Below are 17,413 nucleotides of genomic sequence, written 5' to 3' on the forward strand. Positions count from 1 at the left end.
GAAGGTAATGAGACACTTTTGTTCATGGCTTCATCGGTCAGAACTCTGAGCATGATCTTCATATATTTTATGTTGGATGCAATTTCAAGCTTGTTGAACAGACAGAGCATTTAAACATTTGTCAGTGTGTCAAGTTGTAATCAGACAACAGCTACACTGAATGTACTGGGTTCATGTATGTGTTGTTGATTTATTGTTTCTCATCATCTGTTATCATCAGGTTATAGAATTCACCTCTGTAAGATTTAAAGGTTGAATTTGTGCTTTATCCCAGTTGAAAATACTACTGCTGGATTAGTTGTAAAACAAGAAACACAGAGGCAGGGGACCAGGAAGCCAGAAGAAGGTATGAGAAGATTTGAACTCTGTGTTGGACTTGTGTGTCTTTTAAGTGTCCTGCCACACCACACTGAGTCTTTGCATTGCTTATTGAAGGAGTTCTACCTCTGTGGATGTTGCATTACTTTCTAAGCTGCACAAAAATATGTTTAATGTTTGGCTGTGGTTGGTTGTGTAGCTGTTAGGGGATGAACGGTTGACAAAGATGATTTAAATTCTAAAATATTGGATCATAGCTGTAACATGATGTTTCATAATTTTCTGTTCAAAAACAAGGAGTAGTGTCTGGTGTTCGCTGAATGCTTGTACTTTGTGTTGGTTTTGGTGGAAGTGACTTGATTGAAAATTGCAACAAATAGGAGATTTGCAAGAAGCACCTTGTACTTTGGCTTTAGTCTGTACATATTTTGACTTGTGTGCTTCATGAATATTACTTTTGCAGTACAAAAGACCTGGTAGAAATATAGCATATGTACTCAGCAACTGCTTACCGAATTAATAGACTTAAACAATAGTTCTTGGGCTTCTGGCTCTGGAGGTGCCACGTGTTAGTCACAATCAGACATTATTGTTTTATCACAGCAGGAAAGCTGCCAAATGCTCCAGCAACCGTGACCGTACACTCTAAAGATTCCATGAAAGTGGAGGAAGGTATGGACCTGATTTTTGTTTGAATTGTATTCAGCCGTGCGATGGTGTCAGTTGCCATTTGTCTTTGTGATTCTACTTAAGTGTTTGTATGACAAGCTCCCAGTCATGGCTCGCTCTGTATGTTGTTTTGAAACTCTGCTTTTGTCCCTGCACACTTCAAGAATGTATGTTTCATTCAAAAACAAAAAAAAAGGTGTTCTAGCAATCTCAGTTTCAGACATGTTAAAATCCAGTGTTCATGCTATTGTGCTGTCCTGGACGTTGCGGCTGTAAAACGTTTGTGGCCACTTGCTTATGATTCATTGTCTTGTTTGGTCTGTTGGTGAAGAGATCCAGTTCATTTTGAGTTTAATTTAAAACCTACATTATGTTTCTACAAATAACCTAAGTTACAGCACAGAAGTCACCTGCTTCAGCAGTGTCCTCCAAAGCTGAACCTGAGAAGCAGGAATCCAAGAAGAGAGTTGAAGGTAGGTGATAGCATTATTGAGAAACTCAAATAACTCTGATTCTACAGAGAAAACTGGATGTTGTTTGTATTCACTTGGTTGCCTGGATACTTGCGTTTTGCCAAAGCACATTCTGTGAGAGCATATGTCACGATCCACTGTTCGTACTGTACTTGTGTTGTGAGGGTTCTGTCAGAAGTCTAGACATTTTTTTCTTCATTGTTTTTGACGAGTTAGAGGTTGCATATTGGCATTTTATGTGGACTTGATACATTTTCAGTCACATCCTTTGTTTCCTCTGTGAGATTTGCTGTGTTGTGGTTTCAGATAAGAATAACCAAGAGCTATGTTGAAGGGTTTGATTAATGTTGAGCTGCCCCAACTGTGTTGAATGGGAGTGTGGATCATTTGTTGTGTATCAGTGTTATTGTGTATGTACATTATGTGTATTCTAGAAACATGCACATTAGTTCACACATCAAACCATACTTTTCTTTGGTTTTTAATGTGAAAGGCCGCAAGTAACAACACTACACATCATCATATGTAACTGATACAAACCCCAGTTCTTCCAGTCTTAGTCGTTGAAGAGCTGGAAAGCCAGAAGGCTGATGAAGGTGGTAATGTCGCGCTGCGCTGTGAGCTCTCGAAACCTGGACTCCCTGTTGATTGGAAGAAAGAAGCTCCTGAGTTGTGGAGAAAAGTACTGGTGAAACAGAGAGGATTCAGTTAAGAGTTACAGATCCAGCATCATCCATCAGAATGGAAACACAGGAAGCTATCATGTTGCTCTTTCTTGATCTATATGGTATAATGGAGATTATGTTATTATCTCGTCTTTTTTCATCAAGTCTTTAATTTTAATAATATATTTTTTACTAATTTCTTCTTCTCACAGTCGTTTTTAAACATCATTCTTGACCTTGTACTGCAGATAAACATCAGGTTATTTCTTTGCGCTCATCAGCTGCCCCGGTTACTTTCACCAAAGAGCCACACAGTCGCTGAGGGGTAGAGTGTAAACTGTGAACATTTCAAACCTGATGCTTCTGTAGATTGGAGGAAAGGAGAACTATCTCTTTGTTCTAAGTATGGAATTAGACAAACAGGTTGCCTGTATACACTAGTTGTCCGTGAAGTTGAATTACACATGTAACACTGGTTACTGTCAAGGCACCTGACAACTAGCTGTGAATGGTAGGCTTGATAAACATGTAACCTGTTGTGAATTGATTTGACAATAGATGTGAGATATGAAACAAAGATTCCTATGGATGACTCACTTCAACCTCTGCTTCTGATGAACTGACTGAACACAGCAGTTTTAAATGTGCAACAGGCTCTCTTCTCTTCGTTATACTAAATGATTTGTCCTCATTTCCTCCTCTGCAGCCCAGCCAGCCTTTTTCAAAGCTCAGCTGCAGAACCTAAAAAGACAGGCAGGAGAGAGTGTTAGTCTTCGCTGTGAGACCACAAAGCCGGGAGCCCGTGTGGTCTGGAGGCGCAGTGACAGGGTGCTGGTATCGAGCAGCAAATATCATCTCAAACAGGAAGGAACCGTAGTCAAGCTTGTAATCTATAATCTGAAGGGAGCGGACTCAGGAGAATACTCCTGTGATACAGGCAGCCAGAGGACCTCTGCTGTCCTCACTGTACAGGGTAGGAGATGTCGCTTAAAGATGGTCCTTTCCTCCCCCCTTTGGAATCACGTCTTTCTGTGTGTCCTACATCACTCAACACTTGGGCATGACAAGCAAGGACCCTTCCTTTGGAGAATCACTTCTTAACCACATTTCCATGTTCGAGTGATACTTCTCCTCCACATACTTTCTTCTCCTCCACATACTTTCTTCTCCTCCACATACTTTCTTGCTTTGCGGTTCACTTTCTTCACATCACTCGTACTTATTCACACAATCAATTTTCTGCCGTTCTTGGTCACTTAGCTCATCTCATAGTTGCGCCTGTTTTTTTCTCTCTTTACAAAAAATGATTCACCTTGCACTGTTCTTTATTCGCTTTGGCACCATCTTATGGTGCTCTTTGGTACTGCCATGATGTTCAGACTTACAACTAGGTGATCACTTTAACAACAATCTTTATAGATTTAATCACACTTGATCACACTTGGTCACATCTGCACATCTTAAAGATTATAGCTTTGACAAGTGCATTCTCGCCTAAGAAAACAAATGCGTAACCATTCTGCTGAAATGTATTTGTCAAACAGAGGTGGAGGTTTCCATTGAAAAATTCTTGGAGAGCTGCGTTGTGTACGAGGGTGAAGATGTCCACTTCCAATGTGTGGTCTCTCATGAAGAGGCGCCCATGGCCCAGTGGAAACTCCAGGATGTCCCACTACAGAATAATGAAATGAACCTGATCAAGACCAAGGGCTGTGTGCACAGCCTCACTCTCCGAGGTGTCACTACAGCCGATTCAGGAACAGTGACTTTCACAGTGGGTAACAATACTTCCACTGCGTCTCTGACAATCAGAGGTAAGGGAAATATGCGTTGAATCTCTTTGGATGAGAATGAAAACTAGCAGTTTTTTTCCAAAAGTAACATTTGGACCTCCTCATCCTTTCTTCAGTCATTACCGTCTTCCTTGTTGGACACCCTCCATCATTAAAATACTTTTAAACACATTTTAAAGCTTCCCTGAAAAAATGGATGCATTGAGATTTCCTGTTGCTCCCTTTTTATTTTTTTCTGCACTTTTTCTGCACTTTATACTGACTTGATCCATTCATCTTAATTTTGTCGTATTCTAATTCTGCACTTTACTGCATATTAAGCCACATCTCTAATGTCACTGCATGTTTTATTTCCTTTGTTGTTGGACTCACACTGTAAACATTACCCTTTTACGTTTCAATGTATAATTCAAGCTAAACATTTGCCATGTTGGTCAATATGTTTCCTCACTGCACTGTAAACACTGCACTGTTCTTACTGGAGTCATGACGGATAACCTTCAGTGCATGTCTGTCATTTTCTTTCACCTGTCTTTCCTGTCATGGTTGTCCTCTCTGAAATATACAGTAGGTGTTAAAACAACACAAGTAGCAGAATTTTTTTTTGTACTTCTAATTGACAAGAGTGTAATTATGTTTTATCTTCGAGGTGTAGAAATCCCCGTAGATGTTTGTTGTGCCCATAAACAATAATAAACATAATTTCCTGCACATGAGTTCATTTTTACTTTGTCCGTGCACATGTGAGTTCATTGAACTGATTGCAGATTCACTCTTTGACTATTTTACCAAAGGTTAGTTAGCCACTGACGTAAGTGACAGATCTTTTCATGTTCTGTTTTAAGCTGCTTGTTGGTTTGGAATATTTATAACTGTGAGTATAAACAAAGGGAGTTCAGTAGGTTTTGCAATGGGGGCATTTTGACCTATGGAACATTTAAAATCATTCATCCTAATTAACAATGGTCTCCCCGGCAGCCGCACCTGTACTGTTCAAGAAGGAGCTGGAAAGTCAAGAGGCCACTGATGGAGACAAGGCCGTGCTGTCCTGTGAAACATCCAAACCTGACTGCAAGGTGACCTGGCTCAAGGGCTCTACTGTGCTCACCCATGGGGAGAAGTACAACATAGAGCAGAAGGATACCACGCACACACTGGTCATACGCAAGCTGGATGTGAAGGATAGTGGAGAATATACCTGTGACACGGGGGACAAGAGAAGTGCTGCGTCCCTGACTGTGAAAGGTAACAAAGCATCGATTCATTTCATCTCTGTGTCGTTTCCTCGTCTCGTCTGCGTCCTTCCTGAAGTTCATTTAATATTCGTCAAGCCTGTTAACAAGTCCTGGATCATATCGTCTCCTCAGCATCAACTTCTCTTGGATTTTACAGTCCTTGAGTTTTATGTCTGAAATCTTTGTTGGCACTTTGTTACAGATATGGTGAATGTTTTTTTCCTAACTATTTGGTCTATTTGTGTGATTTGATTTTCTTAAGTGTGATATTTACAGTAAAATTTTGTTTATAAAAGTTTGCCAACTAGTTGTTCTTAGAATATTGCATGCCCGAGCACTGCATTCAATTTTATGGGATCATGCTCATGGCATGTAGTATTTAGAAAGGTATAAAATGAGCTTACGGATCTAACTGATGCCTGCTGGAAGTTCTGCTGAGCTCTTATCACTGACCCCCTCCCCCTCATCCCATTCACCCTCAGAACATGTGCGCATCATCAAAGAACTCCGGGACATTACTGTGGCCTCAGGGCAGGATGCTGTCTTTGAGGTTGAGTTGTCACACTCAGGTGTGACAAACTGGGAGTGGTGGCTTGGAGACAACCTCCTCCAAAATAATGACCTGAATCAAATGAGCAGCCATGGCACAGTGCAGCGTTTGGCACTGAAGATGGTAACCACGGATGAATCAGGCGATGTTGCCTTCGTAATGGGAGAAGAAAAGAGTGTGGCCTGTCTGCTGGTGGAGGAGAAACCCAAAGGTAAAGCAGATGACAAGGTCCCTAGAGGTTATTCATTCCATCTCCATCAACCACCAAACAGCTTTGTCTTGGCAAATGGAAATCAGCTGGCATCTACATCGTCAACATCCTAACTTGTAGACATGTTTCCATTCCACTCCATTTGGTTCATTAAGGAATGCTATCATAATGCTAACACAAATGTTTTTACTAAAGAGATAAGCTACTGTACTTCAAGCCATAAATTGATATTAACTTATAAACAAAATTGAAAAAAAAAAAAACACTTGCTAATATTCTGAATAGATTGTTGATTTTTTGTATTACTGTAATATCTGAGATAGCATATAATAATCAAAGCATGCATGCATGTGTTAATGTCTATTGTTTAAAAATTAATTATGGCCCTAAAGTAAGAGAAAAGAAAAGGCTTCATATAATTGCTACCCATGTTAAATATAGTTTCGGGTTTCCATATTCACAGTGCTAATACTAGAGAAGCCACACAACACTGTGGCATTAGAGGGGGAAACTGTCACTCTGGCCTGCACCATCTCCGACGCAAAGGCCACTGTCAGCTGGATGAGAAACAACATGGCCGTCCGAGCAGGTCTCAAGTACGACCTTAAGAACAATGGAGCATTCCACCAACTCCGTATCCACAACCTGCAGCCTGAGGACTCAGGGACGTACACCTGTGACACAGGAGATGCACAGTGTGATGTCACCTTGACTGTGGAAGGTAAAGAAAGATGCCTCTAAAAAAAAAAAAAAAAAAACAGATTCAAGATAGTGGACCAAGATGCTTGACCTTCCACTTTCCAATCCCAGTTTGGCATCACTGTGCAGCAGCAAAACTTTCAGCCTCTGGGATGTTTTTCATAGTATCTCTAAAGCCTCTAGAAACTTTTTAGCTTTGCATCTGATGCCAAGTTTTCCCGTTTTAAATTCTCACCAGGTGCCCCAGCATTTTTCCATAAAGAGCTTAAGAACCAGGATGCGGTAGAGGGTGATGCTGTTACCCTGCACTGCGAGCTGTCTAAGCCTGGTGTTCGGGTTGAGTGGAGAAAAGGAGGCATGGTCCTCCAGCCCAGTAAGAAGTATGAGATGAAGCAGGAAGGGTGCGTTGAAGAGCTTTGTATACGGAACCTGGAGCCCGAAGACAGTGGCTACTATACCTGCGATGCAGGAGACCAGCTTACTACAGCTTCTTTGGCAGTGCAAGGTAGCCATCTCATTAATGTTGTATCCGTCCTCGAGTTTACTACAGCTGATAAGGTTAATTATATGACTTTACATAGTCTTTGTAAACTACGAAATTGCATGTTCCTTTTTTTCTGTATGTCTTGTATGACATGTTGTTTGGTCAAGTTGATGTAATGCTGATAATGAGTAAGTAAGTGGCTGAGTGAATGTGTATTTCTGCTCAACAGTTAAAGAAGTCGTCATTGTGTGTGGTCTAAAGACCACCGATGTCTTTGTTGGGGAATGGGCCACCTTCTCATGCCAGCTGTCTGGTAGGGCACCTGGCAAAGTGCAGTGGTGGCTTGATGGCACCTTGATGAAAAATGGCCCCTCTTGTGAGATAGGGCTGAGCCAGGGCCACATCCACAACCTCATATTAAAGAACCTGGCCACAGATGACTCTGGCACTGTCATGTTCAAAGCTGGCAGTTTAACATCAACAGCCAAGCTGTTAGTCAAAGGTAGCACTGAGATAAGCCATTTTCTTCTATTCAGACCCTGCAGAAATTAATATTCAATCTAGAAACATGACGTTTCTGGTGTTATAAGGCTTTTGTTAAATTGTTGTCACTGCAATGTGCTATGTTTATTTTTGTAATTTTTAGCTAAAATGTAAATTGAATAACAGGCACAGGAGAATAAAGTGCTCCAAATTCTTTGCACTTAATAATTGGCCAAATAAGTTGAATCACAAAATGTGTGAAAATCTTTTCAAATAAGGTACCATGAATTTTGATATTTTCTGCAGGGTTTCTGTTAAAAGTTTGAAGTTTGTGATTAGATTAAGAGTGGATAGATTTTGACTTTTTACCGCTTTATCCTGCATGAGCATCACTGTTTCTAATTCTATCATCTCATGTTAATTCTGGCAGTAAAGAGATTCATGCTGTATGTTTTCATACCACCAAAACATACATTTGGGTGCAGCACCACATCAGAGATGTATTAATGTATGGCAGAGTTGCATTTCAATTCCAAAATCTAAACAAGCAAATTGGTTGGGAAAAAAAGATGTTCAATGACAGCAGTTAATTTAAATGAAAATATTGTATTAGTAGTCATTTTGTTTGGCTCCTTTCTGGATTCCCTCTCAGACCTTTCTTCATACAGTACTTTGGGCTGTAGGAATGATGAATCAATAATCACAATTATATCTCAATTTTGGGATCACCATTATTCGTCACAATACATCCATCTTTGGGGAGGGGGAAATTAGTTGTTAGCACTTTTAAAGCTACCTGCAATAATGTTGCATTGTAATGTAGATTCAAGTGTAAGGAGCACCAGCAGTAGCATGGAGTATGGAGGCTGCATTTGCATGTTAAAAGGAGCCAGATAAGGTGGTTAGGTCAACTTATCAGGATGTGACCTGAGTGGCTCCCTTTGGAGGTTTTCTGGGCACAGCCAATCAGAGGCAGACTCTGGAGTGGTCTTCTGTGGAAAACATTGAATTGTAATGGGAAAATTTTGCTCAGCAGGCTTTTACCTCAACCTGATTCTAAAAGGTGGGGGAGAAATGGAATTGATGGATGAAGTTTGATATGTAATCAGAGATGTCTACAGACCACCACAGTGTTTAGCACTTTAACCCCTTCAGCAAGAAAGTTCTGGATTTTATCCTGTTGGCCCCCACATGTCCTGTTGACAACTGGACCCCCTTGCTCCAGCTTGGATTGGGTCCAGCCTACCTGTGAAAGTAGAGGATAAGCTCGTTAGCAATTAGTGTATTTCAAAATATTCCAAAAAAAACACATCAACCACTCAAAAAACACAACTGTAATTTTTGTACATGTACAGATACAGACTGGTCCATTCTTTGATTGTTTATGACTCTGCGTTTGAATGGTTGCGTCTGGCACATCACCATCCATGGGAGGTTTACATCATTTCAACATACTGCTGAAATGTTGCAATTGCTTTTGCAAGCATCTGTTGACAAGCAAGTATTCCAAACGCTTGACATAATAGAAAGGTTTGTAGGGAATCCCCTCTATCTTTACAGTGTAAGTACCCTAAACGTAAGACATTGTCTAGGAAGAAAAGATAAGTTAATCATAACTCTGGAGGCATTTAATGTTGATTTTGTATCCCTGAGTCATTGTAAACCATTCTCATCTGACTCCAATCATCAAAGCACAAGCATGATTGTGATTTTATGATTAAATGTGCAGCCCCAAGTTAAATTGTCCATTTTAAATGTAAAGAAGAATAACACATTTGGTGATTTAGTTCAACCTGGTGATATAAATGTATGCTCCAGGTTTGGTTGTGCAGAACGAGTTAACCAATGAATAATAGCAACACAAATGTTGTGTAAGGAAAGTGTTGCTCCACCCACCCATCCATTCAGGCAGGCTGCTGTTTACTTTTATTTTGTATTCACCCCATCCTACTAAGTCCTGCTCCTAACCCCCAAGCACTAATCCCCCATATGCCAATCTGTGGGTTTGGCATATGCCCTCAGCCCTTGATTCTCACCATTACCCTGAACCTTGACAGTTCGGCTTTTTGACCTCCATTACAGTAGCATATAGACAATCAGGTGATCACAGTGAACATTAGAATATATATTTGAAGATATTTTACCATGGCACATACAATTTGTCCTTCACACTCCACAAAGACCCATTGTTGTATAAAAACAATCATCTTTTTGGCTCTTGGGGGTTATAAAGCCAACATGTCATTCGGCATGTCCATCATTTGTCCTTATATTTTATAGCCAAGCCCTGACTTGACTTTATGACCCCTGATCCCAACCTCAGATCCCACAGTTGAAGTGGTGAACGAGATGGAGGACCTTTGGGTGGTCGAAAACCAACCGGCTGAGTTCATCTGCCAGTTCTCAAGGCCGGTCAAGGCTCAGTGGAAGAAAGACGGGCAGCCATTGCAGCCTGACGGCCGAAGGGTGATAGTGGAGCAGGACTGGAGTGTGGCTCGCTTGTACATTAGCCTCGTGTCAGCTGAGGACAGGGGCACATACTCCTGTGAGGCACAGGGGACCTGTGTGGTCGCTTCACTTCATGTGGAAGGTGAGCTTCTTTCCACATGGAAAGAGCATCTACCTTACATGATCCTCCTCTGGTTCCTCGTTATCTTTGAGTTTTGTGTTCATATACACTGATCAGTTGCTGATCATCTCAGCCTTTATCACCCTTGTTGAAAAATCATTAAAGTGACTCCTTCCTACACATTGTTTAATTGTGCTTCCTTTCTCCCTTCTTCTTTTTTTCTACAGCCAAACCCATTGACATTGTGCAGGGCCTGGAGAATGCAGAGACCTTTGATGGAGGTGAAGCGTTGTTTGAGTGTGCCCTCTCTCGTCCTGAGAGCAAAGATTGTCGCTGGATGCTTGATGGGAAACCAGTGAAGGAATCCCCTAATGCAGAGATTGTGACATTTGAGAGTGGCCGCCGTCATCTGCTTCTGCTTAAAGAATTGCGAATTAAAGATAGTTGTACGGTGACCTTCAAAGCTGGTTCAGCATCCACATCTGCTCAGCTCTCTGTAAAAGGTGAGTCACCTGAATGGATGTGTCACGACAGTTGTATTCATAGAATCATTTTGCCTGCATTGTAAGGTAAAACACTTTCAATGAAACAGTTTTCATTGTGTGGATTTGTCTTTTAAGGCTGGCAGTTGGATGTTGTGAAGGGTCTGGAGGACAAGGTGGCTGCAGTGGGAGAGAAGGTTGAGTTTTGTGTTGAGCTCAACGAGCCGATCCCTGTGGCCGAAGTAGCCTGGTACACTAATGGAGTTGAGCTTAAGCCCAGTGACCTCTGGGCTATGAGGGCTGACGGCTGTTCATACCGCCTTGTCCTGAGAAAGGCACCTCTTTTGCCACAACAGGAAATCACATTTGCTGCTAGAGATGCTCTCTCTTTGGCTAAGCTCACTATCATCAGTAAGTGTTTCACAAACACCACTGCTAGAACGCATCAGTATCATTGTCTAAAATGCTTTTCTTAAATAAATTCTATTTTTAGATTTGAAGTTTTATGACTTTACTGTACATGTAACAGGATGAGGAGATACGTAGTGTTTCTTCTATAAAAGGGCATCTTAGTACCGTATTAATGTACAAGAAGCATTCAACTTTTGCTTCTTTCCTTTCCCACCAGCTATACCCGACCCTCCCGAGGACCCAGAGGTCCTCAGTAAGACCAAACAGTCAGTTACTCTGTCTTGGTTCACACCTCTGCATAATGGAGGCAGTCCCATTCTGGGCTACAGGGTTGAGATGCGGCTCGTTGACAGTGCCCTTTGGCTGCCATGTCATTCTGAACCTGTGTGCAACACAGAGTTTGTGGTTGAAAATCTAACCCCAGGGAGTGGCTACAGGTTTAGAGTGGCGGCAATCAACAGAGGCGGGACTGGAGAGCCTGTTGAGTTGCCTCAGACTGTGCAGCTTGGTGAGTTGACGTGTGACATTTATCTGAAATTAAACATTAGCCTTTATTTTGTTGTCATACATGTTCATGTATAATATGTGTTTGTTTTGTCATTGTTACACAGAGCCAGCCACACCGCCGATCATCAGCCCAAGTAAGACATTGTTTGTTTATTGTTGGGTTATTTTATTTACCTTGCAAGTTCTCCTGTGTTTATACACCTAAGCAAATGCACACTTCCCAAACTAAATTTATAGATTTAAGGAATCTCCATCCTACTGAGGCTGGGATTGGTACAGTTTTAAATTCAAGTGGTCTAACAACCGTCCATTAGTATTTGAGCTTTTTTGTACAGACTCCAACTTTTTAAAACAACATAGTCACTTGTAAATTTCCTTGATGTCATAGGTATTGAGACTGAGATACTGGGGCAACCAAATCTGCCTCCAGAAGCTGCAGACGAAGGGGATCTCCATGAGCTGTGGGAGGAATCTGCCAAGAAACGACGCATGAGCAGAGAGCCTACCCTGGACTCTATCTCAGAACAACCTGAGGAGGACGGTAAAGGTGGTCGAAAGAAATCAGAACAGAAGGATTTGAAGGAGCCCGAGAAAGTGGAAGTAAAGTCAGTCGAAAAGGTGCAGGCCATTGTGCCGAAGAAGCAGATAGAGTCCACCTTGATCACCAGCTCTGAGGATGAGTCTGTTTCAGGGGGTTCAACACTTGTGTCCTACCTCAAGAAAAGCAGCAAGACATCTGTCACAGCGGTCAATGAGTCAGAGACTATGACCACTGAGAGGTTCTTTGCACACTTCCAGATGGCGGAGCAGAGAACAGTTCAGCAGACTGAGGTTAAAGCAACCGCAGTTCAGGAGACAGATATTAAACAGGTGTCTTCAGAGGAGACTAACATCATAGAGATCAGTAAAGAGGATGAGCCTGAGCTTAGAGAGGCTGCCATTAAGATTCAAGCTGCATTCAAGGGCTACAAAACCCGCAGAGAGATGCGCCCTGTCTTTAAAGATGTCTTCAAAGACCAGACCAAAGAACCCGGTGGCACCATCCATCTAGAATGTATGGCAGAAGGGAAACCTGATAAGGTGCAGTGGCTGAAGGATGGAGAACCACTGACTGATGGAAAGCACCACCACATTGATATCTACAATGATGGCACTTGCTCGCTTGTTATCACTGCTATCACTACAAAGGATACTGGGGTTTATACTTGTGAGGTCACCAACAAGTTTGGAGTCACTTCTCACAGTGGTAAGGTCACAGTAGGAACAGCGAGAGAATCATCTGGGCGCCGGCCACTGACAGTGGGCTACAGTGCAGACAGCGAGGCCGAGAGCTCCTCAGGTAGTGAGATGGATGAGTCTCTGAGGCAGGCAAGCAGACGTCTCCGGCGCCTGCTGCGCACACGTCTCCCACCAGATGTTGAGGAGGAACCATTTGTCAGTGCAGACGAAGGAGACTTGCGGACACCAGACCCTCACTCTTATAGAGAGGATGACACTTACATCTACATTCGCTTTGACTCGTGGGGAGAGGCAGAGGTTGCCTCAAAGAGGTTTGAGGAGATGTTTACAATCCATGGGGTTCCTGTGGAGACCAACATCCTTGAGGCGGGGCCTCTCAAAGTGGAGCTGAGAATCAGAAAGATGGGCTACACACAAGATGGCACGCAGACCCCCACACAAGACAGACAGCCCCCTGCATTGCTAACTGGAGGTGCAGGTAAGAAACATGACAGAGTTGCCCTTTGGATTATTACAATTTGGAATACACTTCTGATACCCACATTTTTGTACTCTAAACTCTTTAGTTGCAATTCATTAGTTGCTGCTAATGCTTATCGTCATTATAACACTGGTGTAAATAAGGTGATGTCTTGCTTATCACTAAAGTCATTCTCCTTGTTACTTAGCCGCCCCAGTCTTCTTAACAGAGTTACAAAGTCAGGATGTTCCAGACGGGTATCCCGTTAGCTTTGACTGCGTTGTGATTGGAAAGCCCCCTCCAACTGTTCGCTGGTACAAGGATGGCAAATTGCTGGAGGAGAATGACCATTACATGATCAACGAAGATCAGGAGGGCTGCCACCAACTTATCATTACCACTGTGCTGCCCACTGATATGGGCGTCTATCGCTGCACCGCGGAAAACAGCAGCGGCATCGCAGCCACAAAGGCTGAACTCAGGGTTGACAGTGAGTAAAACTGGAAACTGACCAAATAGGAACAAAGAGACATTTGAGTACTGCTTTTGCGTATAAAGAGAAATATAGAGGTTGTGTTTTGATAGCTCGTATCTATCAGACTTTAAATGTAACCATTATCTGGATGCAGGATGTAAAGTTGAGACTCAGTATTTATGAAGTGTATTGGGAAATGGGGAAATTAATTACTGATACTTATTTTTATTTTTTTTGTCACCCAATAACCCTGTCCATCAATCTTCTCCATCAGTGTCTTGCAGCTCTGATTATGACACTGCTGCTGATGCCACTGAGACATCTTCCTATGTCAGTGCCAAGGGCTACATGTCCAGGTGAATATACTATGAATTTTGAGTTTTATGCTGCTTAGAAAAATTGATGAAACACACATACCGATTTCCTCACGTGCACTCTTTACACTCCTCACACAGGGAAACCGAGACATTTGAGTCTGTCGCTGAAGACGATCAGCTACCTCAAATAGTGGAAGAGCTTCATGATGTTCATGTGTGTCCCGGTTCACCTATTGCTAAGATGCAGCTAAAAGTAAAGGGTACGTTTATCAGCCAGTATGAATGGTTGATTCATCAGTGGAAGTTAAATACAGCAGATTGTAACTGCCTTATAAATGAGTTTAACTCTTCAAGTAATGTTTTTAAATATGTTTTAATTCCAGGCTTCCCCAAACCCAGAGTATACTGGTTCAAAGATAGCCACCCTCTGCGACCTTCCAAAAGGATTATGTTGCTGGCAGAGAGAGATGTTCACGGTGTAGAGATCCTGGAGGTGAAGAAAGATGATATGGGGGAGTATTCTGCTTACATCAGCAATGCAGCTGGTTCAGCTTACTCCTCGGCCCGGCTCATGGTTCTGCGTATGTATGCAAATGATTGAATATGTGTGTACACCAAAACATCAATAGATAAGGTGTTTTAAATTGCACTTCAGATATTTACAGATTAATTAACTGCTGAATTCTGCATCAGGTCCTGGAGAGATCATGCCTCAAGATAAAAGAGGTAATTTGATGATTGTTTTACAGACTTAGGTACAAGCACTTCAGTAGATATACTATAAGTCACTGTGGGGTTACATCATATCTTCACAGACCCCAAGGAGCCCTTGGTGCCACCCCGCTTTGTTGAAAGGTTCAGCAACAGGAAGGTGAAGCAAGGGGCTAGCATTACCCTCTCTGTCAAAGTAGAAGGTGAGTTAGCCTTTTTAGTGTTACTTTATTAACTCCCCTTACTCTAATTACTCTAACTGTAATCTGGGGTCGTCTGAAATTGTGTTTCATTTTGTATTATACATTGACGATACTCCTCTTTACGTGTTTCAGGGTCTCCCACTCCAATGGTGTCCTGGCTAAAGGAGGAATCAATGGAAGATGTTCTGTGGATCAAACCTGAGACAAAGGGATACAAGATAGCAAGCTCAGGGCGCCAGCATAGCCTCATCCTGATGGATGTGGGCACAGAATACACCGGTGCCTACACCTGTATCGCCACAAACAGGGCAGGACAGTCCATCTTCACTGCCCACCTCGAGGTTGAGGACAGTAAGGAAACCAAAGTTATCTAAAGACTCGATACAAACATCATATTGACCTCTGTAGTATATTCTTAAACTAGGAGACACTAGTGAATGCAGATCTTTTTTATTTATTTTAATGACATGTATTTATTCACCCCCTTTCACCTAGCACAACAACCAAAGAAAGAGACCAAACCCTCAGAGTATGTTTTTAACGCTGTTTGAGAATTAGATTTACATGAACACAAACATTTGACAAAGTGCCTGTAGGTTATTTACGTTAAATATTTCATATCTAATTCTCCCCAGGATTCTTGGGATAACAGTTAGTCCTCCAGAAGAGGAGACTAGCAGAGGAAAAGGTGAGTCATCAGCGTATAACTGTGAATTAAATATTGATGGTAACATTGTTTTCCTTATGGTAACATGAATTATTTAAATTACTACATCATTCATGCTATTCTTTCCTCTCTGTGTGTGCTTTAAGAGGGTAAAATACCCTTCTTAGGTGAAGTAGGTACAGAGGAATTCCTCATGAAACTCACCTCCCAGATCACTGAGATGGTATCAGCGAAGATTACCCAAGGTAAACCTATATGATCTGGAGAACTCTGTCCATGCACTCAATTCCATTATTTCATTTGAATGTGAAAGAAGCAGTATTGTTCACCAAAAAGCTGAATTTCAGGGGGGCTAAGCTAAGTTAACCTTAAACAGATGAAACAGTTTTAAATTGTTCTAAAAACTAAACTGAGCCTCACTTTATGTAACCGGGCTTGTTTGAATTCTGTTTAGACCAAAATCAAGCAATGACAATGACTGCAGCTGCTTTCAGGCTTATGTCTGCATGCTCATGTTGATAGTTGTTAGATATGTTTTTGTTAATATATTGTTTTCATTGTTTTGATTTAGTGTCTAGTGCATGCAACCAAAGCTCTCTGAAAGAGAAATAGCTAACGATACCAAAGTTCTGTCCTACACCTTTAGGTTCTGCATTTATATGCAAATATCCATTCACAGATATTTCTGCATGTAAAGAAATGAAAGCTGCAATAAATATCATGCAAGCTGATAAAAATGCAGAAAGTAAACAATCCTCACATTGTGGTATCCACATTTCTATTTTTAAGAGTTTTGTAACACGTCTGTATGGTTTGGTTGAATTCAGTGAATTTCCTCTGATGATTCAAGAATTGTAAACAGGGTTGTTAAATGTGGAATTGTTAACAATTCAACTCTTGAATTAGAATTCACTTACCTTTAGATCTGAGTCTGACACCCACCTTGTCAAACGTGTGTCCATATAGTGCTCTTTCAGTGCTCGATCTTTTTAGCATGTTTTGCTTCAGTCATCAGTTTATGCACATACATAAACCTCTCATCGCTACTTAGAGAAATAATTTATTTCCCATACATCCATCCATCCATCAGTTAAACAGCCCAACAAATTAAACTCATCCAATCATGAATTTGTTATTCAGACAGCTTACAGAATCATGAAGTGCTCCAGTGGATGAAATCTTGGCCCAAAACTACCAGTATGTATCCTCAGTGCCTCAATGTAATCTACATTTCTCCATCTCCATATTCTTGTTGGGAATAATGACTAAGCAGATAACTTTGAGTTACATTTCATAACAGGATAAAACATAGTTATATCATTATAGCTTAAATACTTTTTTTTTCTTTTTTACTGTTATAACAAAAAAATATATTTTTTCCCTTTGCATGCTGCCTATGCGTCTTTATAACATCTAATGCAGCCAGTCCGGTCTTTTTAATCTAGATTTGAATGATTTTGAAATGACTATGAATTCTCACAAACCTGCAGCTGTTCTACATGTTCACAGACATGTATGTGAAGAGCTCAGATAATAAGTGTTCTGTAGATCTTTTTGCATGTTGTAACGGACTAACCCTGCTTTGTAAAAAGCTTTTCCATGTTGTTGTGTTTTAAAATGTGTTTTCTTTACATCCTAAAGTCGTGCGACTCTTTAATCTAGAATGATATTAATTGTTTATCATTTGCATGTTTGAAGGATCTTAACCCATGTAAATAAAGCACCAGTAGATGGAAGCAGAGAGTCGTTTTTTACTTGGGCTGACTGGTTATGGTCCTCAACCGAGCTCTGG

The 17,413-nt window shown here is 41.4% G+C and overlaps 1 protein-coding gene across 4 annotated transcripts in view; it reads left to right on the top strand.

Moving 5' to 3' along the window:
• obscnb (obscurin, cytoskeletal calmodulin and titin-interacting RhoGEF b) overlaps positions 1 to 17,413 on the top strand; it is a 53,937-nt gene that overhangs the window by 28,634 nt on the left and 7,890 nt on the right. For 3 of the 4 annotated variants that reach the window (XM_061044901.1, XM_061044903.1, XM_061044904.1), the window contains 23 exons: positions 3,670 to 3,939; positions 4,897 to 5,163; positions 5,636 to 5,914; positions 6,378 to 6,635; positions 6,852 to 7,118; positions 7,327 to 7,599; positions 9,904 to 10,170; positions 10,377 to 10,652; positions 10,770 to 11,042; positions 11,260 to 11,550; positions 11,654 to 11,683; positions 11,938 to 13,266; positions 13,457 to 13,738; positions 13,998 to 14,079; positions 14,179 to 14,300; positions 14,424 to 14,621; positions 14,734 to 14,766; positions 14,856 to 14,954; positions 15,087 to 15,305; positions 15,450 to 15,483; positions 15,590 to 15,642; positions 15,768 to 15,866; positions 16,762 to 16,818. In XM_061044901.1, coding sequence (XP_060900884.1) covers positions 3,670 to 3,939; positions 4,897 to 5,163; positions 5,636 to 5,914; positions 6,378 to 6,635; positions 6,852 to 7,118; positions 7,327 to 7,599; positions 9,904 to 10,170; positions 10,377 to 10,652; positions 10,770 to 11,042; positions 11,260 to 11,550; positions 11,654 to 11,683; positions 11,938 to 13,266; positions 13,457 to 13,738; positions 13,998 to 14,079; positions 14,179 to 14,300; positions 14,424 to 14,621; positions 14,734 to 14,766; positions 14,856 to 14,954; positions 15,087 to 15,305; positions 15,450 to 15,483; positions 15,590 to 15,642; positions 15,768 to 15,866; positions 16,762 to 16,818 — 5,358 coding nt within the window. The remainder of the gene's footprint in view (positions 1 to 3,669; positions 3,940 to 4,896; positions 5,164 to 5,635; positions 5,915 to 6,377; positions 6,636 to 6,851; positions 7,119 to 7,326; positions 7,600 to 9,903; positions 10,171 to 10,376; positions 10,653 to 10,769; positions 11,043 to 11,259; positions 11,551 to 11,653; positions 11,684 to 11,937; positions 13,267 to 13,456; positions 13,739 to 13,997; positions 14,080 to 14,178; positions 14,301 to 14,423; positions 14,622 to 14,733; positions 14,767 to 14,855; positions 14,955 to 15,086; positions 15,306 to 15,449; positions 15,484 to 15,589; positions 15,643 to 15,767; positions 15,867 to 16,761; positions 16,819 to 17,413) is intronic. The other variant, XM_061044902.1, reaches the window with a different exon arrangement.

This window comes from Labrus mixtus, chromosome 8 (assembly GCF_963584025.1).
Source record: "Labrus mixtus chromosome 8, fLabMix1.1, whole genome shotgun sequence".
Lineage (NCBI taxonomy): Eukaryota > Metazoa > Chordata > Actinopteri > Labriformes > Labridae > Labrus > Labrus mixtus.